This window comes from Somniosus microcephalus, unplaced genomic scaffold (assembly GCF_052327205.1).
Source record: "Somniosus microcephalus isolate GS21.2 unplaced genomic scaffold, FLI_Smic_1.0 unresolved_chr1, whole genome shotgun sequence".
In the NCBI taxonomy this organism is placed as follows: domain Eukaryota; kingdom Metazoa; phylum Chordata; class Chondrichthyes; order Squaliformes; family Somniosidae; genus Somniosus; species Somniosus microcephalus.
This window is the reverse complement of record NW_028225179.1, coordinates 47785899-47810283: the sequence shown is the minus strand read 5'-3', so window position 1 is coordinate 47810283 and position 24385 is coordinate 47785899. Positions and strand designations below refer to the sequence as shown.

The 24385-nt window shown below is 57.4% G+C and overlaps 1 protein-coding gene across 2 annotated transcripts in view; it reads left to right on the top strand.

The window, feature by feature from the left end:
• The window catches only part of LOC147094908 (uncharacterized), an 84453-nt gene that overhangs the window by 5681 nt on the left and 54387 nt on the right, over positions 1-24385 (top strand). For both annotated transcript variants that reach the window (XM_085974535.1, XM_085974533.1), the window contains exons 3-4: positions 7878-7923; positions 22844-22930. In XM_085974535.1, coding sequence (XP_085830661.1) covers positions 7878-7923; positions 22844-22930 — 133 coding nt within the window. The remainder of the gene's footprint in view (positions 1-7877; positions 7924-22843; positions 22931-24385) is intronic.

Below are 24385 nucleotides of genomic sequence, written 5' to 3'. Positions count from 1 at the left end.
GAGGGACTGAGAGACACCAGTCAGTGCACAGATATCTCCCTGAGAGAGAGAGGGACTGAGAGACACCAGTCAGTGTACAGATATCTCCCTGAGAGAGAGAGGGACTGAGAGACACCAGTCAGTGTACAGATATCTCCCTGAGAGAGAGGGACTGAGGGACACCAGTCAGAGTACAGATATCTCCCTGAGAGAGGGGACTGAGAGATACCAATCAGTGTACAGATAGCCCCCTGAGAGAGGGACTGAGAAACACCAGTCAGTGTACAGATATCTCCCTGAGAGAGGGACTGAGAGACACCAGTCAGTGTACAGATATCTCCCTGAGAGAGAGGGACTGAGAGACACCAGTCAGTGTACAGATATCTCCCTGAGAGAGAGGGACAGAGAGACACCAGTCAGTGTGCTGATAACTCCCTGAGGGAGAGAATGAGAGACACCAGTCAGTGTACAGATATCTCCCTGAGAGAGAGGGACTGAGAGACAGTCAGTGTACAGATATCTCCCTGAGGGAGAGGGGACTGAGAGACACCAGTCAGTGTACAGATATCTCCCTGAGAGAGAGGGACTGAGAGACACCAGTCAATGTACAGATATCTCCCTGAGGGAGAGGGGACTGAGAGACACCAGTCAGTGTGCTGATAACTCCCTAAGGGAGAGAATGAGAGACACCAGTCAGTGTACAGGTATCTCGCTGAGAGAGTGGGGACTGAGACACCAGTCAGTGTACAGATATCTCCCTCAGAGAGAGGGACAGAGAGACACCAGTCAGTGTGCAGATATCGCCCTGAGGGAGAGGGACTGAGAGACACCAGTCAGTGTACAGATATCTCCCTGAGGGAGAGGGACTGAGAGACACCAGTCAATGTACAGATATCTCCCTGAGAGAGAGGGACTGAGAGACACCAGTCAGTGTACAGATATCACCCTGAGAGAGAGGGCCTCAGATACATCAGTCAGTGTACAGATATCTCCCTGAGAGAGAGGGACTGAGAGACACCAGTCAATGTACAGATATCTCCCTGAGGGAGAGGGGACGGAGAGACACCAGTCAGTGTACAGATATCGCCCTGAGGGAGAGGGGAGTGAGAGACACCAGTCAGTGTACAGATGTCCCCCCGAGAGAGAGGGGATGGAGAGACACCAGTCAGTGTACAGATATCTCCCTGAGAGAGAGAGACTGAGAGACACCAGTCAGTGTACAGATATCTCCCTGAGAGAGAGGGACTGAGAGACACCAGTCAGTGTACAGATATCTCCCTGAGGGAGAGGGACTGAGAGACACCAGTCAGTGTACAGATATCTCCCTGAGGGAGAGGGACTGAGAGACACCAGTCAGTGTACAGATATCTCCCTGAGAGAGAGGGACTGAGGGACACCAGTCAGAGTACAGATATCTCCCTGAGAGAGGGGACTGAGAGATACCAATCAGTGTACAGATAGCCCCCTGAGAGAGGGACTGAGAAACACCAGTCAGTGTACAGATATCTCCCTGAGAGAGGGACTGAGAGACACCAGTCAGTGTACAGATATCTCCCTGAGAGAGAGGGACTGAGAGACACCAGTCAGTGTACAGATATCTCCCTGAGAGAGAGGGACAGAGAGACACCAGTCAGTGTGCTGATAACTCCCTGAGGGAGAGAATGAGAGACACCAGTCAGTGTACAGATATCTCCCTGAGAGAGAGGGACTGAGAGACAGTCAGTGTACAGATATCTCCCTGAGGGAGAGGGGACTGAGAGACACCAGTCAGTGTACAGATATCTCCCTGAGAGAGAGGGACTGAGAGACACCAGTCAATGTACAGATATCTCCCTGAGGGAGAGGGGACTGAGAGACACCAGTCAGTGTGCTGATAACTCCCTAAGGGAGAGAATGAGAGACACCAGTCAGTGTACAGGTATCTCGCTGAGAGAGTGGGGACTGAGACACCAGTCAGTGTACAGATATCTCCCTCAGAGAGAGGGACAGAGAGACACCAGTCAGTGTGCAGATATCGCCCTGAGGGAGAGGGACTGAGAGACACCAGTCAGTGTACAGATATCTCCCTGAGGGAGAGGGACTGAGAGACACCAGTCAATGTACAGATATCTCCCTGAGAGAGAGGGACTGAGAGACACCAGTCAGTGTACAGATATCACCCTGAGAGAGAGGGCCTCAGATACATCAGTCAGTGTACAGATATCTCCCTGAGAGAGAGGGACTGAGAGACACCAGTCAATGTACAGATATCTCCCTGAGGGAGAGGGGACGGAGAGACACCAGTCAGTGTACAGATATCGCCCTGAGGGAGAGGGGAGTGAGAGACACCAGTCAGTGTACAGATGTCCCCCCGAGAGAGAGGGGATGGAGAGACACCAGTCAGTGTACAGATATCTCCCTGAGAGAGAGAGACTGAGAGACACCAGTCAGTGTACAGATATCTCCCTGAGAGAGAGGGACTGAGAGACACCAGTCAGTGTACAGATATCTCCCTGAGGGAGAGGGACTGAGAGACACCAGTCAGTGTACAGATATCTCCCTGAGGGAGAGGGACTGAGAGACACCAGTCAGTGTACAGATATCTCCCTGAGAGAGAGGGACTGAGAGACACCAGTCAGTGTACAGATATCTCCCTGAGAGAGAGGGACTGAGTGACACCAGTCAGTTTACAGATATCTCCCTGAGGGAAAGGGGACGGAGAGACACCAGTCAGTGTACAGGTATCTCGCTGAGAGAGTGGGGACTGAGACACCAGTCAGTGTACATATATCTCCCTCAGAGAGAGGGACAGAGAGACACCAGTCAGTGTGCAGATATCGCCCTGAGGGAGAGGGACTGAGAGACACCAGTCAGTGTACAGATATCTCCCTGAGGGAGAGGGACTGAGAGACACCAGTCAATGTACAGATATCTCCCTGAGAGAGAGGGACTGAGAGACACCAGTCAGTGTACAGATATCACCCTGAGAGAGAGGGCCTCAGATACACCAGTCAGTGTACAGATATCTCCCTGAGAGAGAGGGACTGAGAGACACCAGTCAGTGTACAGATATCTCCCTGAGGGAGAGGGGACTGAGAGACACCAGTCAGTGTACAGATATCTCCCTGAGGGAGAGGGGACTGAGAGACACCAGTCAGTGTACAGATATCTCCCTGAGGGAGAGGGGACTGAGAGACACCAGTCAGTGTACAGATATCTCCCTGAGGGAGAGGGACTGAGAGACACCAGTCAGTGTACAGATATCCCCCTGAGAGAGAGGGACTGAGAGACACCAGTCAGTGTACAGATATCGTGAATAGCACATTTACGGAGTTGGACACACCGCAGGTAGAGGTTGGACAGGAACAAAGGGAATGGGTGACCAACAGGCAGAGCACTAGGCACAGGCAGGTAGTGCAGGGGTCCCCTGTGGCCATCCCCCTCTCCAACAGATACACCACTTTTGGTACTGTTGTGGGGGATGGCTTATCAGAGGGAGGCAGCAGCAGCCAACTTCCTGGCACCAGGGGTGGCTCTGCTGCACAGGACGGGAGGAAAAAGAGGGGTAGAGCTATAGTAATAGGGGATTCGATTGCAAGGGGAATAGATAGACGTTTCTGCGGCCGCAAACGAGACTCCAGGATGGTGTGTTGCCTCCCTGGTGCAAGGGTCAAGGATGTCTCCGAGCGGCTGCAGAACATCTTGGAAGGGGAGGGTGAACAGTCAGTTGTCGTGGTGCATATAGGCACCAACGATATAGGTAAAAAGCAGGATGAGGTCCTAAAAGCGGAATATAGGAAGTTAGGAGATAAATTAAAAAACAGGACCTCAAAGGTAGTAATCTCAGGATTGCTACCAGTGCCACATGCTAGTCAGAGTAGAAATAGAAGGATATTTCAGATGAATACGTGGCTAGAGGAATGGTGCCAGAGGGACGGATTCAAGTTCCTGGGACATTGGAACCGGTTCTGGGGGAGGTGGGACCAGTTCAAACCAGACGGTTTGCACCTGGGCAGGGCTGGAACCGATGTCCTAGGGGGAGTGTTTGCTAGTGCTCTGGGGGAGGGTTTAAACTAAAATGGCAGGGGGTTGGGAACCTGAGCAGGGAGACAGAGGAAAGGGAAACAAGGATAAAAGCAAAAGATAGGAAGGAGAAAAACAAAAGTGGCAGTCAGAGAAATCAACGGTTTAAATCAAACATGACCACAGTAAATAATAATTCTAATAGGTCTAAGAGCGTTAAAAAAACAAGCCTGAAGGTTGTGTCTTAATGCGAGGAGTATTTGTAATAAGGTGGATGAATTAGCTGCGCAAATAGAGGTAAACGAATACGATTTGGTTGGGATTACGGAAACATGGCTCCAGGGTGGCCAAGGCTGGGAACTCAACATCCAGGGGTATTCGATATTCAGGAAAGATAGGCAAAAAGGAAAGGGAGGTGGGGTAGCATTACTGGTTAAAGAAGGGATTAATACAATTGTAATGAAGGATATTAGCTCTGATGATGTGGAATCTGTTTGGGTAGAATTGAGAAATACTAAGGGGAAAAAAACATTAGTGGGAGTGGTATATAGACCTCCCAACAGTAAGGCAGAGGTTGGGGATGGCATTAAAAGGGAAATTAAAGAAGCGTGCAATAAGGGCACAGCAGTCATCATGGGTGACTTTAATCTACATATAGATTGGACCAACCAAATTAGTAACAATACTGTGGAGGAGGAATTCCTGGACTGTTTACGGGATGGTTTTTCTGGACCAATATGTCGAGGAACCAACCAGAGATCAGGCCATCTTAGACTGGGTATTATGTAACGAGAGAGGATTAATTAGCAATCTTGTTGTACGAGGCCCCTTGGGTTGGAGCGATCATAATATGATCGAATTCTTCATTAAGATGGAGAATGAAGTAGTTCACTCAGAGACTAGCGTCCTCAATTTAAATAAAGGAAACTACTGAGGAGCGAGTTGGGTAGGATTGATTGGGGAATGGCACTCAAAGGGTTGACGGTGGATAGGCAATGGCAAACATTCAAAGACCGAATGGATGAGCTACAGAATTTGTTCACCCCAGTTTAGTATAAAAATAAAACAAAAAAGGTGACTCAACCGTGGCTAACAAGGAAAATTAGGGATAGCATAAGATCCAAGGAGAGGACATACAAATTGGCCAGAAAAAGCAATAATCCTGAGGATTGGGAGCAGTTTAGGATTCAACAAAGGAGGACAAAGGGATTAATTAAGAAAGAGAAAATAGAATATGAGAGTAAGCTCGCAGGGAACATAAAAACGGACTGTAAAAGCTTTTATAGATATGTGAAGAGAAAAAGATTGGTGAAGTCAAGCGTCGGTCCCTTGCAGGCTGACCAACTAAATACATATTTTGGTTCTGTCTTCACAAAGGAGGACACAAATAACCTCCCAGAGATGCCGGGGAACATAGGGTCTGATGAAAGGGTGGAACTGAAAGAAATCAGTATTTTTAGGGAAATGGTGTTAGGAAAATTGATGGGACCGAAGGCCGATAAATCCCCAGGGCTTGATAATCTACATCCCAGGGTACTTAAGGAAGTGGCCCTAGAAATAGTAAATGCATTACTGGTCATCTTCCAGAACTCGATAGACTCTGGAACAGTACCCATGGATTGGAGGGTAGCTAATGTTACCCCACTATTTAAAAAAGGTGGTAGAGAAAAAGCGGGGAATTACAGACCGGTAAGCTTGACATCGGTAGTGGGGAAAATGCTAGAGTCCATTATAAAAGATGTAATAGCAGAGCACTTGGAAAGCAGTGACAGGATCGGACAAAGTCAACATGGATTTACAAAAGGTAAATCATGCTTGACTAATCTACTGGAATTTTTTGAGGATGTAACTGGTAAAATAGATAAGGGAGAACCAGTGGATGTGGTGTATTTGGACTTTCAGAAGGCTTTCGATAAGGTCCCACATAAGAGATTAGCGTGCAAAATTAAGGCACATGGGATTGGGGGCAAGGTATTGACTTGGATAGAGAACTGGTTGGCGGACAGAAAGCAAAGAGTTGGAATAAACGGGTCGTTTTCCGAGTGGCAGGCAGTGACTAGTGGGGTACCGTAAGGATCGGTCCTAGGACCCCAGCTGTTCACAATATATATTAATGATCTGGACGAGGGAATTGGATGTAATATCTCCAAATTTGCAGATGACACAAAGCTGGGTGGGAGGGTATGCTGTGAGGAGGATGTCGTGAAACTCCAGTACGATTTGGACAGGTTGGGTGATTGGGCAGAAACATGGCAAATGCACTATAATGTGGATAAATGTGAGGTTATCCACTTTGGTGGCAAAAACAGGATGGCAGATTATTATTTGAATGGCAATAGATTGGGAGAAGGGGAAGTGCAACGAGACCTGGGTGTTCTTGTGCACCAGTCGCTGAAGGTAAGCATGCAGGTGCAGCAGGCGGTTAAGAGGGCAAATGGTATGTTGGCCTTCGTAGCAAGAGGGTTCGAGTACAGGAACAAGGATGTCTTGCTACAGTTGTACAGGGCCTTGGTGAGACCGCACCTTGAGTATTGTGTGCAGTTTTGGTCGCCTTACCTGAGGAAGGATGTTCTTGCCATGGAGGGAGTGCAGCGAAGATTCACCAGGCTGATACCTGGGATGGCAGGAATGACGTATGAGGAGAGATTGTGTCGATTGGGCTTATACTCACTGGAGTTGAGAAGATTGAGAGGGGATCTCATCGAAACCTATAAAATTCTGTCAGGCCTGGACAGACTAGATGCAGGAAGGATGTTTCTGATGGCTGGGGAATCCAGAACCAGGGGTCATAGTCTAAGGATAAGGGGTAAGCCATTTAAGACTGAAATGAGGAGGAATTTCTTCACCCAGAGAGTGGTGAACCTGTGGAATTCTCTGCCACAGAAGGCAGTGGAGGCCAGTTCATTAAATACATTCAAGAAAGAGTTGGATATATTTCTTAAGGCTAAAGGGATCAAGGGATATGGGGAGAAAGCAGGGATAGGGTACTGAGTTTGGATGATCAGCCATGATCTCATTGAATGGCGGAACAGGCTCGAGGGGCCGAATGGCCTACTCCTGCTCCTATCTTCTATGTTGCTATGTTTCTATGATATCACCCTGAGGGAGAGGGACTGAGAGACACCAGTCAGTGTACAGATATCTCCCTGAGAGAGAGGGACCGAGAGACACCAGTCAGTGTACAGATATCTCCCTGAGGGAGAGGGACTGAGAGACACCAGTCAGTGTACAGATATCTCCCTGAGAGAGAGGGACTGAGAGACGCCAGTCAGTGTACAGATATCTCCCTGAGGGAGAGGGACTGAGAGACACCAGTCAGTGTACAGATATCTCCCTGAGAGAGAGGGACTGAGAGACACCAGTCAGTGTACAGATATCTCCCTGAGAGAGGGACTGAGAGACACCAGTCAGTGTACAGATATCTCCCTGAGAGAGAGGGACTGAGAGACACCAGTCAGTGTACAGATATCTCCCTGAGAGAGGGACTGAGAGACACCAGTCAGTGTACAGATATCTCCCTGAGAGAGAGAGACTAAGAGACACCAGTCAGTGTACAGATATCACCCTGAGGGAGAGGGACTGAGAGACACCAGTCAGTGTACAGATATCTCCCTGAGAGAGAGGGACTGAGAGACACCAGTCAGTGTACAGATATCTCCCTGAGAGAGGGACTGAGAGACACCAGTCAGTGTACAGATATCTCCCTGAGAGAGAGGGACTGAGAGACACCAGTCCGTGTACAGATATCTCGCCGCGAAGCGCTTTGCTCATTGCTTTTGATTGTTCAATGCTGTATGGGTCAGACGAGGGCCGTTGTTTGGAAGGTCTTTCATCTTCTGCACTCACCAGAGAGGCTGCCGGTAACTAAGTATTCTTTCCCCCTTTTATCTATCAAGGTATGGGGGTGGAGCAGGATGAAGAGGTGGCGATGCGTTGGTTCAGGTACGAAGGCTTCTTCGGAGACACCTTGCCCCAGTGTGAAGGCCCCCTGCAGGTACAGGGGGCAGAGAGTAGACTGCCGGAGAGATGTGATGGGGAGGACCGCCCGCTTTCAGTTCCACCAAGCTGGCTTCACCCAGGGGCGGCACGCTCAAAGCTAAATTCGCATCATGAGCCAACTTTGCTGAACTGTCGGAGAGGCAGAGCAGCACTCCTTCAGTACTGCCCCTCCGACAGTGCGGCGCTCCCTCAGTACTGTCCCTCCGACAGTGCAGCACTCCCTCAGTACTGGCCCTCCAACAGTGCAGCGCTCCCTCAGTACTACCACTCTGACAGTGCAGCGCTCCCTCAGCCCTGCCCCTCTGACAGTGCAATGCTCTCTCACTACTGCCCCTCCAACAGTACGGCGCTCCCTCACTACTGCTCCTCCGACAGTGCAGCACTCCCTCAGTACTGCCCCTCCGACAGTGCAGCGCTACCTCAGTACTGCCCCTCCGACAGTGCAGCGCTCCCTCAGTACCACCCCTCCGACAGTGTGGCGCTCCCTCAGTACTGCCCCTCCGACAGTGCGGCACTCCCTCAGTACTGCCACTCCGACAGTGCGGCGCTCCCTCAGTACCACCCCTCCGACAGTGCAGCGCTCCCTCAGCCCTGCCCCACTGACAGTGCAGCACTCTCTCAGTACTGCCCCTCCGACAGTGCAGCACTCCCTTAGTACTGCCCCTCCGACAGTGTGGTGCTCCCTCAGTAATGTCCCTCCGACAGTGCAGCGCTCCCTCAGTACTGCCACTCCGACAGTGCGGCGCTCCCTCAGCACTGCCCCTCCGACAGTGCAGCGCACCCTCAGTACTGCATCTCCAACAATGCAGCGCACCCTCAATGCTGACCCATGACAGTGCAGCGCTCCCTCAGTACTGCTCCTCCGACAGTGCGGCGCTCCCTCAGTACTGCCCCTCCGACAGTGCGGCGCTCCCTCACTACTGCCCCTCCGACAGTGCGGCGTTCCCTCAGTACTGCCACTCTGACAGTGCGGTGCTCCCTTAGTACTGACCCTCCGACAGTGCAGCGCTACCTCAGTACTGACCCTCGGACAGTGCGGCACTCCCTCACTACTGCCCCTCCGACAGTGCAGCACTCCCTCAGTACTGCCCCTCCGACAGTGCGGCGCTCCCTCAGTAATGACCCTCCGACAGTGCGGGACAACCTCAGTGCTGCCCCTCCAACAGTGCACCACTCCCTCAGTACTGCCCCTCCGAACGTGCACCGCTCCCTCAGTACTGCCCCTCCGACAGTGCAGCGCTCCCTCAGTACTGCCCGTCCGACAGTGCATCGCTCCCTCATTACAGACCCTCCGACAGTGCAGCACTCCCTCAGTACTGCTCCTCAGACAGTGCAGCACTCGCTCAGTACTGCTCCTCCGACAGTGCGGCGCTCCCTCAGTACTGCCCCTCCAACAGTGCGGTGCTCGCTCAGTACTGCCCCTCCGACAGTGCAGCGCTTCCTCAGTACTGACCCTCGGACAGTGCGGCACTCCCTCAGTACTGCCCCTCCGACAGTGCAGCCCTCCCTCTGTACTGCCCCTCGACAGTGCAGCACTCCCTCAATACTGCCCCTCAGACACTGCAGCACTCCCTCAGTACTGCCCCTCCGACACTGCATCGCTCCCTCAGTACTGCCCCTCCGACAGTGCAGCCCTCCCTCAGTTCTGCAGCTCCAACAGTGCAGCGCTCCCTCAATACTGCCCCTCGGACAGTGCAGCACTCCCTCAGGACTGCCCCGCCGACAGTGCCGCGCTCCCTCATTACTGCCCCTCCGACTGTGTGGCGCTCCCTCAGTATTAACCCACTGACAGTGCAGCGCCCCCTCAGTATTGCCCCTCCAACAGTGCAGCATTCCCTCAGTACTGCCCCTCTGACAGTGCAGCATTCCCTCAGTACTGCCCCTCTGTCAGTGCGGCGCTCCCTCAGTATTGACCCTCCGACAGTGCAGGACTCCTTCAGTGCTGCCTCTCCGACAGTGCACCACTCCCTCAGTACTGCCCCTCCGACAGTGCACCGCTCCCTCAGAACTGCCCCTCCGAAAGTGCACCGATCACTCAGTACTGCCCCTCCGACTGTGCAGCGCTCCCTCAGTACTGCTCCTCTGACAGTGCATCGCTCCCTCAGTACAGACCCTCCGATAGTGCAGCACTCCCTCAGTACTGCTCCTCCGACAGTGCGGCGCTCCCTCAGTACTGCCCCTCCGACACTGCAGCACTCCCTCAGTACTGCCTCTCCGACAGTGCACCACTCCCTCAGTACTGACCCTCCGAACGTGCACCGCTCCCTCAATACTGCCACTCCGACAGTGCACCACTCCCTCAGTACTGCCCCTCCGACAGTGCATTGCTCCCTCAGTACTGCCAATCTGAAAGTGCACCGTTCCCTCAGTACTGCCCCTCCGACAGTGCAGCGCTCCCTCAGTACTGCCCCTCCGACAGTGCATCGCTCCCTCAGTACATACCCTCCAACAGTGCGGCGCTCCCTCAGTACTGCTCCTCCGACAGTGCGGCGCTCCCTCAGTACTGCCCCTCCAACAGTGCGGCGCTCCCTCAGTACTGCCCCTGTGACAGTGCAGCGCTCCCTCAGTACTGACACTCGGACAGTGCGGCACGCCCTCAGTACTGCCCCTCCGACAGTGCGGTGCTCCCTTCGTACTGCCCCTCCGACAGTGCAGCGCTCCCTCAGTGCTGACCCTCGGACAGTGCGGCACTCCCTCAATACTGCCTCTCGGACAGTCCAGCACTCCCTCAGTACTGACCCTCCGACAGTGCGGTGCTCCCTCAGTATTGACCCTCCAACAGTGCGGAACTCCCTCAGTGCTGCCTCTCCGACAGTGCACCACTCCCTCAGTACTGTCCCTCCGACAGTGCAACGCTCCCTCAGTACTGCCCCTCCGACAGTGCACCGCTCCCTCAGTACTGCCCCTCCGACAGTGCGGTGCTCCCTTAGTACTGCCCCTCCGACAGTGTAGCGCTCCCTCAGTACTGCCCCGGCGACAGTGCAGCGCTCCCTCGGTACTGCCTCTCCGACAGTGTGGCGCTCCCTCAGTATTGACCCTCTGACAGTGCAGCGCCCCCTCAGTATTGCCCCTCCGACAGTGCGGCGCTCCCTCAGTACTGCCCCTCGGACAGTGCAGCGCTCCCTCAGTACTGCCCATCCGACAGTGCGGTGCTCCCTCAGTACTGCCCCTCGGACAGTGCGGCGCTCCCTCAGTATTGACCCTCTGACAGTGCAGCGCCCCCTGAGTATTGCCCCTCCGACAGTGCAGCACTCCCTCAGTATTAACCCTCCCACAGTGCAGCACTCCCTCAGTACTGCCCCTCCGACAGTGCGGCGCTGCCTCAGTATTGACACTCCGACAGTGCGGCACTCCCTCAGTGCTGCCCCTCCGACAGTGCACCACTCCCTCAGTACTGCCCCTCGGACAGTGCAGCACTCCCTCAGTACTGCCCCTCCGACAGTGCAGCGCTCCCTAAGTATTGACCCTCCAACGATGTGGGACTCCCTCAGTGCTGCCCCTCGGACAGAGCAGCGCTCCCTCAGTACTGCCCCTCCGACAGTGCACCACTCCCTCAGTATTGACCCTCTCACAGTGCAGCGCCCCCTCAGTATTGCCCCTCCCACAGTGCAGCACTCCCTCAATACTGCCCCTCCGACAGTGCACCGCTCCCTCAGTACTGCCCCTCCGACAGTGCACCGCTCCCTCAGTACAGACCCTCCGACAGTGCAGCGCTCCCTCAGTACTGCTCCTCCGACAGTGCGGTGCTCCCTCAGTACAGACCCTCCGACAGTGCGGCACTCCCTCAGTACTGCCCCTCCGACAGTGCGGTGCTCCCTTAGTACTGCCCCTCCGACAGTGTAGCACTCCCTCAGTACTGCCCCGGCGACAGTGCAGCGCTCCCTCGGTACTGCCCCTCCGACAGTGTGGCGCTCCCTCAGTTTTGACCCTCTGACAGTGCAGCGCCCCCTCAGTATTGCCCCTCCGACAGTGCAGCGCTCCCTCAGTACTGCCCCTCGGACAGTGCAGCGCTCCCTCAGTACTGCCCATCCGACAGTGCAGTGCTCCCTCAGTACTGCCCCTCCGACAGTGCGGCGCTCCCTCAGTATTGACCCTCTGACAGTGCAGCGCCTCCTGAGTATTGCCCCTCCGACAGTGCAGCACTCCCTCAGTATTAACCCAACCACAGTGCAGCACTCCCTCAGTCCTGCCCCTCCGACAGTGCAGCGCGCCCTCAGTACTGCCCCTCCGACAGTGCAGCCCTCCGTCTGTACTGCTCCTCCGACAGTGTGGCGCTCCCTCAGTACTGCCCCTCCGACCGTGCAGCACTCCCTCAGTACTGCCCCTCGGACAGTCCAGCACTCCCTCAGTACTGCCCCTGCGACAGTGCAGCGCTCCCTCAGTAATGCCCCTCCGACAGTGTGGCGCTCCCTCAGTATTGACCCTCTGACAGTGCAGCACCCCCTCAGTATTGCCCCTCCGACAGTGCAGCACCCCCTCAATACTGCCCCTTGGACAGTGCACCACTCCCTCAGTACTGCCCCTCGGACAGTGCAGCACTCCCTCAGTACTGCCCCTCCGACAGTGCGGCGCTCCCTAAGTATTGACTCTCCAAAAATGTGGGACTCCCTCAGTGCTGCCCCTCGGACAGAGCAGCGCTCCCTCAGTACTGCCCCTCCGACAGTGAGGCACTGCTTCAGTATTGACCCTCCGACAGTGCGGCACTCCCTCAGTGCTGCCCCTCCAACAGTGCACCACTCCCTCAGTACAGCCCTTCCGACAGTGCATCGCTCCCTCAGTACTGCCCCTCCGACAGTGCAGCACTCCCTCAGTATTGACCCTCTGACAGTGCAGCGCTCCCTCAGTATTGACCCTCCGACAGTGCAGCACTCCCTCAGTATTGACCCTCCGACAGTGCAGCACTCCCTCAGTATTGACCCTCCGACAGTGCAGCACTCCCTCAATACTGCCCCTCCGACAGTGCACCGCTCCCTCAGTACTGCCCCTCCGACAGTGCACCGCTCCCTCAGTACAGACCCTCCAACAGTGCAGCGCTCCCTCAGTACTGCTCCTCCGACAGTGCGGTGCTCCCTCAGTACAGCCCCTCCGACAGTGCGGCACTCCCTCAGTACTGCCCCTCCGACAGTGCGGTGCTCCCTTAGTACTGCCCCTCCGACAGTGTAGCACTCCCGCAGTACTGCCCCGGCGACAGTGCAGCGCTCCCTCGGTACTGCCCCTCCGACAGTGTGGCGCTCCCTCAGTATTGACCCTCTGACAGTGCAGCGCCCCCTCAGTATTGCCCCTCCGACAGTGCAGCGCTCCCTCAGTACTGCCCCTCGGACAGTGCAGCGCTCCCTCAGTACTGCCCATCCGACAGTGCAGTGCTCCCTCAGTACTGCCCCTCCGACAGTGCGGCGCTCCCTCAGTATTGACCCTCTGACAGTGCAGCGCCTCCTGAGTATTGCCCCTCCGACAGTGCAGCACTCCCTCAGTATTAACCCAACCACAGTGCAGCACTCCCTCAGTCCTGCCCCTCCGACAGTGCAGCGCGCCCTCAGTACTGCCCCTCCGACAGTGCAGCCCTCCGTCTGTACTGCTCCTCCGACAGTGTGGCGCTCCCTCAGTACTGCCCCTCCGACCGTGCAGCACTCCCTCAGTACTGCTCCTCGGACAGTCCAGCACTCCCTCAGTACTGCCCCTGCGACAGTGCAGCGCTCCCTCAGTAATGCCCCTCCGACAGTGTGGCGCTCCCTCAGTATTGACCCTCTGACAGTGCAGCACCCCCTCAGTATTGCCCCTCCGACAGTGCAGCACCCCCTCAATACTGCCCCTTGGACAGTGCACCACTCCCTCAGTACTGCCCCTTGGACAGTGCACCACTCCCTCAGTACTGCCCCTCCGACAGTGCGGCGCTCCCTAAGTATTGACTCTCCAAAAATGTGGGACTCCCTCAGTGCTGCCCCTCGGACAGAGCAGCGCTCCCTCAGTACTGCCCCTCCGACAGTGAGGCACTGCTTCAGTATTGACCCTCCGACAGTGCGGCACTCCCTCAGTGCTGCCCCTCCAACAGTGCACCACTCCCTCAGTACAGCCCTTCCGACAGTGCATCACTCCCTCAGTATTGACCCTCTGACAGTGCAGCGCCCCCTCAGTATTGCCCCTCCGACAGTGCAGCACTCCCTCAGTATTGACCCTCCGACAGTGCAGCACTCCCTCAGTATTAACCCAACCACAGTGCAGCACTCCCTCAATACTGCCCCTCCGACAGTGCACCGCTCCCTCAGTACTGCCCCTCCGACAGTGCACCGCTCCCTCAGTACTGCCCCTCCGAAAGTGCACCGCTCCCTCAGTACTGCCCCTCCGACAGTGCAGCGCTCCCTCAGTACTGCCCCTCTGACAGTGCATCGCTCCCTCAGTACTGCCCCTCCGACAGTGAGGCGTTCCCCCAGTACTGCGCCTCCGACAGTGCGGTGCTCCATTAGTACTGCCCCTCCGACAGTGCAGCGCTCCCTCAGTACTGACCCTCGGACAGTGCGGCACTCCCTCATTACTGCCCCTCCGACTGTGTGGCGCTCCCTCAGTATTAACCCACTGACAGTGCAGCGCCCCCTCAGTATTGCCCCTCCAACAGTGCAGCATTCCCTCAGTACTGCCCCTCTGACAGTGCAGCATTCCCTCAGTACTGCCCCTCTGTCAGTGCGGCGCTCCCTCAGTATTGACCCTCCGACAGTGCAGGACTCCTTCAGTGCTGCCTCTCCGACAGTGCACCACTCCCTCAGTACTGCCCCTCCGACAGTGCACCGCTCCCTCAGAACTGCCCCTCCGAAAGTGCACCGATCACTCAGTACTGCCCCTCCGACTGTGCAGCGCTCCCTCAGTACTGCTCCTCTGACAGTGCATCGCTCCCTCAGTACAGACCCTCCGATAGTGCAGCACTCCCTCAGTACTGCTCCTCCGACAGTGCGGCGCTCCCTCAGTACTGCCCCTCCGACACTGCAGCACTCCCTCAGTACTGCCTCTCCGACAGTGCGATGCTCCCTTAGTATTGCCCCTCCGACAGTGCAGTGCTCCCTCAGTACTGACCGTCGAACAGTGCCGCACTCCCTCAGTACTGCCCCTCCGACAGTGCAGCCCGCCCTCTGTACTGCCCCTCCGACAGAGCAGCACTCCCTCAGTACTGTCCCTCCGACAGTGCGGGGCTCCCCCAGTATCGACCCTCTGACAGTGCAGCGCCCCCTCAGTATTGCCCCTCCGACAGTGCAGCACTCCATCAGTACTGCCCCTCGGACAGAGCAGCGCTCCCTCAGTACTGCCCCTCCGACAGTGCGGCGCTGCCTCAGTATTGACCCTCCGACAGTGCGGCACTCCCTCAGTGCTGCCCCTCCGACAGTGCACCACTCCCTCACTACTGCCCCTCGGACAGTGCAGCGCTCCCTCAGTACTGCCCCTCTGACAGTGCGGCGCTCCCTAAGTATTGACCCTCCAACATTGTGGGACTCCCTCAGTGCTGCCCTTCCGACAGTGCACCACTCCCTCAGTACTGACCCTCCGAACGTGCACCGCTCCCTCAATACTGCCACTCCGACAGTGCACCACTCCCTCAGTACTGCCCCTCCGACAGTGCATTGCTCCCTCAGTACTGCCAATCTGAAAGTGCACCGTTCCCTCAGTACTGCCCCTCCGACAGTGCAGCGCTCCCTCAGTACTGCCCCTCCGACAGTGCATCGCTCCCTCAGTACATACCCTCCAACAGTGCGGCGCTCCCTCAGTACTGCTCCTCCGACAGTGCGGCGCTCCCTCAGTACTGCCCCTCCAACAGTGCGGCGCTCCCTCAGTACTGCCCCTGTGACAGTGCAGCGCTCCCTCAGTACTGACACTCGGACAGTGCGGCACGCCCTCAGTCCTGCCCCTCCGACAGTGCGGTGCTCCCTTCGTACTGCCCCTCCGACAGTGCAGCGCTCCCTCAGTGCTGACCCTCGGACAGTGCGGCACTCCCTCAGGACTGCCCCTCCGACAGTGTAGCCCTCCCTCAGTACTGCCCCTCCAACAGTGCAGCACTCCCTCAATACTGCCTCTCGGACAGTCCAGCACTCCCTCAGTACTGACCCTCCGACAGTGCGGTGCTCCCTCAGTATTGACCCTCCAACAGTGCGGAACTCCCTCAGTGCTGCCTCTCCGACAGTGCACCACTCCCTCAGTACTGTCCCTCCGACAGTGCAACGCTCCCTCAGTACTGCCCCTCCGACAGTGCACCGCTCCCTCAGTACTGCCCCTCCGACAGTGTAGCGCTCCCTCAGTACTGCCCCGGCGACAGTGCAGCGCTCCCTCGGTACTGCCTCTCCGACAGTGTGGCGCTCCCTCAGTATTGACCCTCTGACAGTGCAGCGCCCCCTCAGTATTGCCCCTCCGACAGTGCAGCACTCCCTCAGTATTAACCCTCCCACAGTGCAGCACCCCCCCAGTACTGCCCCTCCGACAGTGCGGCGCTGCCTCAGTATTGACACTCCGACAGTGCGGCACTCCCTCAGTGCTGCCCCTCCGACAGTGCACCACTCCCTCAGTACTGCCCCTCCGACAGTGCAGCGCTCCCTAAGTATTGACCCTCCAACGATGTGGGACTCCCTCAGTGCTGCCCCTCGGACAGAGCAGCGCTCCCTCAGTACTGCCCCTCCGACAGTGCACCACTCCCTCAGTATTGACCCTCTCACAGTGCAGCGCCCCCTCAGTATTGCCCCTCCGACAGTGCAGCACTCCTTCAGTATTGACCCTCCCACAGTGCAGCACTCCCTCAATACTGCCCCTCCGACAGTGCACCGCTCCCTCAGTACTGCCCCTCCGACAGTGCACCGCTCCCTCAGTACAGACCCGCCGACAGTGCAGCGCTCCCTCAGTACTGCTCCTCCGACAGTGCGGCGCTCCCTCAGTACTGCTCCTCCGACAGTGCGGTGCTCCCTCAGTACAGCCCCTCCGACAGTGCGGCACTCCCTCAGTACTGCCCCTCCGACAGTGCACCGCTCCCTCAGTACAGACCCGCCGACAGTGCAGCGCTCCCTCAGTACTGCTCCTCCGACAGTGCGGTGCTCCCTCAGTACTGCTCCTCCGACAGTGCGGTGCTCCCTCAGTACAGCCCCTCCGACAGTGCGGCACTCCCTCAGTACTGCCCCTCCGACAGTGCGGTGCTCCCTTAGTACTGCCCCTCCGACAGTGTAGCACTCCCGCAGTACTGCCCCGGCGACAGTGCAGCGCCCCCTGAGTATTGACCCTCTGACAGTGCAGCGCCCCCTCAGTATTGCCCCTCCGACAGTGCAGCACTCCCTCAGTATTGACGCTCCGACAGTGCAGCACTCCCTCAGTATTGACCCTCTGACAGTGCAGAGCCCCCTGAGTATTGACCCTCCGACAGTGCAGCACTCCCTCAGTATTAACCCAACCACAGTGCAGCACTCCCTCAATACTGCCCCTCCGACAGTGCACCGCTCCCTCAGTACTGCCCCTCCGACAGTGCACCGCTCCCTCAGTACTGCCCCTCCGAAAGTGCACCGCTCCCTCAGTACTGCCCCTCCGACAGTGCAGCGCTCCCTCAGTACTGCCCCTCTGACAGTGCATCGCTCCCTCAGTACTGCCCCTCCGACAGTGAGGCGTTCCCCCAGTACTGCGCCTCCGACAGTGCGGTGCTCCATTAGTACTGCCCCTCCGACAGTGCAGCGCTCCCTCAGTACTGACCCTCGGACAGTGCGGCACTCCCTCATTACTGCCCCTCCGACTGTGTGGCGCTCCCTCAGTATTAACCCACTGACAGTGCAGCGCCCCCTCAGTATTGCCCCTGCAACAGTGCAGCATTCCCTCAGTACTGCCCCTCTGACAGTGCAGCATTCCCTCAGTACTGCCCCTCTGTCAGTGCGGCGCTCCCTCAGTATTGACCCTCCGACAGTGCAGGACTCCTTCAGTGCTGCCTCTCCGACAGTGCACCACTCCCTCAGTACTGCCCCTCCGACAGTGCACCGCTCCCTCAGAACTGCCCCTCCGAAAGTGCACCGATCACTCAGTACTGCCCCTCCGACTGTGCAGCGCTCCCTCAGTACTGCTCCTCTGACAGTGCATCGCTCCCTCAGTACAGACCCTCCGATAGTGCAGCACTCCCTCAGTACTGCTCCTCCGACAGTGCGGCGCTCCCTCAGTACTGCCCCTCCGACACTGCAGCACTCCCTCAGTACTGCCTCTCCGACAGTGCGATGCTCCCTTAGTATTGCCCCTCCGACAGTGCAGTGCTCCCTCAGTACTGACCGTCGAACAGTGCCGCACTCCCTCAGTACTGCCCCTCCGACAGTGCAGCCCGCCCTCTGTACTGCCCCTCCGACAGAGCAGCACTCCCTCAGTACTGTCCCTCCGACAGTGCGGGGCTCCCCCAGTATCGACCCTCTGACAGTGCAGCGCCCCCTCAGTATTGCCCCTCCGACAGTGCAGCACTCCATCAGTACTGCCCCTCGGACAGAGCAGCGCTCCCTCAGTACTGCCCCTCCGACAGTGCGGCGCTGCCTCAGTATTGACCCTCCGACAGTGCGGCACTCCCTCAGTGCTGCCCCTCCGACAGTGCACCACTCCCTCACTACTGCCCCTCGGACAGTGCAGCGCTCCCTCAGTACTGCCCCTCTGACAGTGCGGCGCTCCCTAAGTATTGACCCTCCAACATTGTGGGACTCCCTCAGTGCTGCCCTTCCGACAGTGCACCACTCCCTCAGTACTGACCCTCCGAACGTGCACCGCTCCCTCAATACTGCCACTCCGACAGTGCACCACTCCCTCAGTACTGCCCCTCCAACAGTGCATTGCTCCCTCAGTACTGCCAATCTGAAAGTGCACCGTTCCCTCAGTACTGCCCCTCCGACAGTGCAGCGCTCCCTCAGTACTGCCCCTCCGACAGTGGATCGCTCCCTCAGTACATACCCTCCAACAGTGCGGCGCTCCCTCAGTACTGCTCCTCCGACAGTGCGGCGCTCCCTCAGTACTGCCCCTCCAACAGTGCGGCGCTCCCTCAGTACTGCCCCTGTGACAGTGCAGCGCTCCCTCAGTACTGACACTCGGACAGTGCGGCACGCCCTCAGTCCTGCCCCTCCGACAGTGCGGTGCTCCCTTCGTACTGCCCCTCCGACAGTGCAGCGCTCCCTCAGTGCTGACCCTCGGACAGTGCGGCACTCCCTCAGGACTGCCCCTCCGACAGTGTAGCCCTCCCTCAGTACTGCCCCTCCGACAGTGCGGAACTCCCTCAGTGCTGCCTCTCCGACAGTGCACCACTCCCTCAGTACTGTCCCTCCGACAGTGCAACGCTCCCTCAGTACTGCCCCTCCGACAGTGCACCGCTCCCTCAGTACTGCCCCTCCGACAGTGCGGTGCTCCCTTAGTACTGCCCCTCCGACAGTGTAGCGCTCCCTCAGTACTGCCCCGGCGACAGTGCAGCGCTCCCTCGGTACTGCCTCTCCGACAGTGTGGCGCTCCCTCAGTATTGACCCTCTGACAGTGCAGCGCCCCCTCAGTATTGCCCCTCCGACAGTGCAGCACTCCCTCAGTATTAACCCTCCCACAGTGCAGCACCCCCCCAGTACTGCCCCTCCGACAGTGCGGCGCTGCCTCAGTATTGACACTCCGACAGTGCGGCACTCCCTCAGTGCTGCCCCTCCGACAGTGCACCACTCCCTCAGTACTGCCCCTCCGACAGTGCAGCGCTCCCTAAGTATTGACCCTCCAACGATGTGGGACTCCCTCAGTGCTGCCCCTCGGACAGAGCAGCGCTCCCTCAGTACTGCCCCTCCGACAGTGCACCACTCCCTCAGTATTGACCCTCTCACAGTGCAGCGCCCCCTCAGTATTGCCCCTCCGACAGTGCAGCACTCCTTCAGTATTGACCCTCCCACAGTGCAGCACTCCCTCAGTACTGCCCCTCCGACAGTGCACCGCTCCCTCAGTACAGACCCTCCGACAGTGCAGCGCTCCCTCAGTACTGCTCCTCCGACAGTGCGGTGCTCCCTCAGTACAGCCCCTCCGACAGTGCGGCACTCCCTCAGTACTGCCCCTCCGACAGTGCGGTGCTCCCTTAGTACTGCCCCTCCGACAGTGTAGCACTCCCTCAGTACTGCCCCGGCGACAGTGCAGCGCTCCCTCGGTACTGCCCCTCCGACAGTGTGGCGCTCCCTCAGTATTGCCCCTCCGACAGTGCAGCGCTCCCTCAGTACTGCCCCTCGGACAGTGCAGCGCTCCCTCAGTACTGCCCATCCGACAGTGCGGCGCTCCCTCAGTATTGACCCTCTGACAGTGCAGCGCCTCCTGAGTATTGCCCCTCCGACAGTGCAGCGCTCCCTCAGTACTGCCCCTCGGACAGTGCAGCGCTCCCTCAATACTGCCCCTCCAACAGTGCAGCGCTCCCTCAGTACGGCCCCTCCAACAGTGCGGCGCTCCCTCAATATTGACCCTCCGACAGTGTGGCGCTCCCTCAGTATTGCCCCTCCGACAGTGCAGCACTCCCTCAGTACTGCCTCTCCGACAGTGCAGCACTCCCTCAGTACTGACCCTCCCACAGTGCAGCACTCCCTCAGTACGGCCCCTCGGACAGTGCAGCGCCCCCTCAGTATTGCCTCTCCGACAGTGCGGCGCTCCCTCAGTACTGACCCTCCCACAGTGCAGCACTCCCTCAGTACGGCCCCTCGGACAGTGCACCACTCCCTCAGTACTGCCCTTCCGACAGTGCACCGCTCCCTCAGTACTGCCCCTCCAACAGTGCACCGCTCCCTCAGTATTGCACCTCCAACAGTGCAGCCCTCCCTCAGTACTGCCCCTCCGACAGTGCAGCACTCCCTCCGTACTGCCCCTCCGACAGTGCAGCGCTCCCTCAGTACTGCCCCTCCGACAGTGCAGCCCTCCCTCTGTACTGCCCCTCCGATAGTGCAGCACTCCCTCAATACTGCCCCTCGGACAGTGCAGCACTCCCTCAGTGCTGCCCCTCCGATAGTGCATCGCTCCCTCAGTACTGCCCCTCCGACAGTGCGGCGCTCCCTCAGTATTGTCCCTCTGACAGTGCAGCGCCCCCTCAGTATTGCCCCCTCCGACAGTGCAGCACTCCCTCAGTACTGACCCTCCCACAGTGCAGCACTCCCTCAGTACTGCCCCTCGGACAGTGCGTCACTCCCTCAGTGCTGCCCCTCTGCCAGTGCACCACTCCCTCAGGACTGCCCCTCCGACAGTGCAGCGCTCCCTCAGTACTGCCCCTCCGACAGTGCACCGCTCCCTCAGTACTGCCCCTCCGACAGTGCAGCACTCCCTCAGTACTGCCCCTCGGACAGTGCAGCGCTCCCTCTGTACTGCCCCTCCGACAGTGCAGCACTCCCTCAATACTGCCCCTCGGATAGTGCAGCACTCCCTCAGTACTGCCCCTCCGACAGTGCATCGCTCCCTCAGTACTGCCCCTCCGACAGTGCGGCGCTTCCTCAGTATTGACCCTCTGACAGTGCAGCGCCCCCTGAGTATTGCCCCTCTGACAGTGCAGCACTCCCTCTGTATTGACCCTCCCACAGTGCAGCACTCCCTCAGTACTGCCCCTCGGACAGTGCAGCGCTCCCTCAGTACTGCCCCTCCGACAGTGCGGCGCTCCCTCAGTATTGACCCTCCGACAGTGCGGCACTCTCTCAGTGCTGCCCCTCCGACAGTGCACCGCCCCCTCATTACTGCCCCTCTGAACGTGCACCGCTCCCTCAGTACTGCCCCTCCGACAGTGCACCGCTCCCTCAGTACTGCCCCTCCGACAGTGCACCGCTCCCTCAGTACTGCCCCTCCGACAGTGCACCGCTCCCTCAGTACTGCCCCTCCGACAGTGCAGCGCTCCCTCAGTACTGCCCCTCCGACAGTGCAGCCCTCCCTCTGTACTGCCCCTCCGACAGTGCAGCACTCCCTCAATACTGCCCCTCGGACAGTGCAGCACTCCCTCAGTACTGCCCCTCCGACAGTGCATCGCTCCCTCAGTACTGCCCCTCCGACAGTGCGGCGCTCCCTCAGTATTGACCCTCTGGCAGTGCAGCGCCCCCTCAGCATTGCCCCTCCGACAGTGCAGCACTCCCTCAGTACTGACCCTCCCACAGTGCCGCACTCCCTCAGTACTGCCCCTCAGACAGTGCAGCGCTCTCTCAGTACTGTCCCTCCGACAGTGCGGCGCTCCCTCAGTGCTGCCCCTCCGACAGTGCACCACTCCCTCAGTACTGCCCCTCCGAACATGCACCGCTCCCTCAGTACTGCCCCTCCGACAGTGCACCGCTCCCTCAGTACTGCCCCTCCAACAGTGCAGCGCTCCCTCAGTACTGCCCCTCCGACAGTGCAGCGCTCCCTCAGTACTGCCCCTCCGACAGTGCAGCGCTCCCTCAGTACTGCCCCTCCGACAGTGCAGCGCTCCCGCAGTACTGACCCTCTGATAGTGCAGCACTCCCTCAGTACTGCCCCTCCGACAGTGCGGCGCTCCCTCAGTACTGCCGCTCCGACAGTGCAGCGCTCCCTTAGTACTGCCCCTCCGACACTGCGGCGCTCCCTCAGTACTGCCCCTCCGACAGTGCGGCGCTCCCTCAGTACTGCCCCTCTGACAGTGCGGCGCTCCCTCAGTACTGGCAACCGGGGAGCGTCGGACCTGGATTATCAAATCATCTTCACCCTCAATACCCACTTCATCAACCGCGCCTTCAGTCACCCCTCCCGAATCTCTCCGTCTTTGGCTGGGTGTCGTTTTTGAACCGGGTCACACTTACTGTCAAACGACTGGGGCTGATTGCCCGTACTTGAAACACGCTGCATCAACACAAGTGGCTGCTGCTAATTGCATGGTCTGACGGTAATTCTCCCGCGCACTCTACAGAAAAGCTGCCGACCAGGGACACCCCCACTCCTCCTACAACCTTGCTGTGGGGAAGCTGAAGGGCATGACAAGCGACGTGGAGGATTGGTGAGAGGCATTTCTTTTTTTTAATTCTCGGTAATTATTTTTGAAGACTCACCGACACTGGGAGAGACCCAGAGCGAGGGGCACTGGGCGGGGGCGGGGGCGAGACGATTCAGTCACATCAGTCACATCACATATATCTCCAAGTTTGCAGATGACACAAAGCTGGGTGGGCGTGTGTGCTGTGAGGAGGATGCCGTGAAACTCCAGTATGATTTGGACAGGTTGGGTGATTGGGCAGAAGCATGGCAGATGCAGTATAATGTGGATAAATGCGAGGTTATCCACTTTGGTGTCAAAAACAAGAAGGCAGATTATTATCTGAATGGCAATAGATTGGGAAAAGGGGAAGTGCAACGAGACCTGGGTGTCCTTGTGCACCAGTCGCTGAAGGTAAGCATGCAGGTGCAGCAGGCGGTTAAGAAGGCAAATGGTATGTTGGCCTTCGTAGCGAGAGGGTTTAAGTACAGGATCAAGGATGTCTTGCTGCAGTTGTACAGGGCCTTGGTGAGACCACATCTTGAATATTGTGTGCAGTTTTGGTCGCCTTACCTGAGGAAGGATGTTCTTGCCATGGAGGGAGTGCAGCGAAGATTCACCAGGCTGATACCTGGGATGGCAGGAATGACGTATGAGGAGAGATTGGGTCGATTGGACTTATACTTGCTGGAGTTTAGAAGAATGAGAGGGGACCTCATTGAAACTTATAAAATTCTAACAGGACTAGACAGACTAGATGCAGGAAGGATGTTCCCGATGGCCGGGGAGTCCAGAACCAGGGGTCACAGTCTAAGGATAAGGGGTAAGCCATTTAGGACAGAGATGAGGAGGAATTTCTTCACCCAGAGAGTGGTGAACCTGTGGAATTCTCTACCACAGAAGGCAGTGGAGGCCAATTCATTAAATATATTCAAGAAGCAGTTGGATATATTTCTTAAGGCTAAAGGGATCAAGGGGTATGGGGAGAAAGCAGGGACCGGGTACTGAATTTGGATGATCAGCCATGATCTCATTGAATGGCGGAGCAGGCTCGAGGGGCCGAATGGCCTACTCCTGCTCCTATCTTCTATGTTTCTATGTTTTCTATGTCCCTCCGCTGCTGTCTCTCTGCATCACTGCACTCAGAGACAGGAATGGAAGTGGTTTTTGATCCTAGCCCGATTGCTAGATGGACGGTCTGAATCGCCCCCGCCTTACGGAAGTTCTATACCCAGGAATTATTATTCAGAGTGTAAATGGAATAAATCACGGACAGGAACACTTCGGTGAAAAATCAAACTTGTATTTATTTGGTCTAACATACACTGGCTAAAACATGCACTACTAAACGAAATCACTGTCCCTGTGGAGAATAAGATCCAGGTTACAATCAACATACATACAGTACACAACTGGGGACTATAACATGCAGTAATTCCCTTGTTGCTATGGTGGACTCTAATTCCACCCCTACCAACG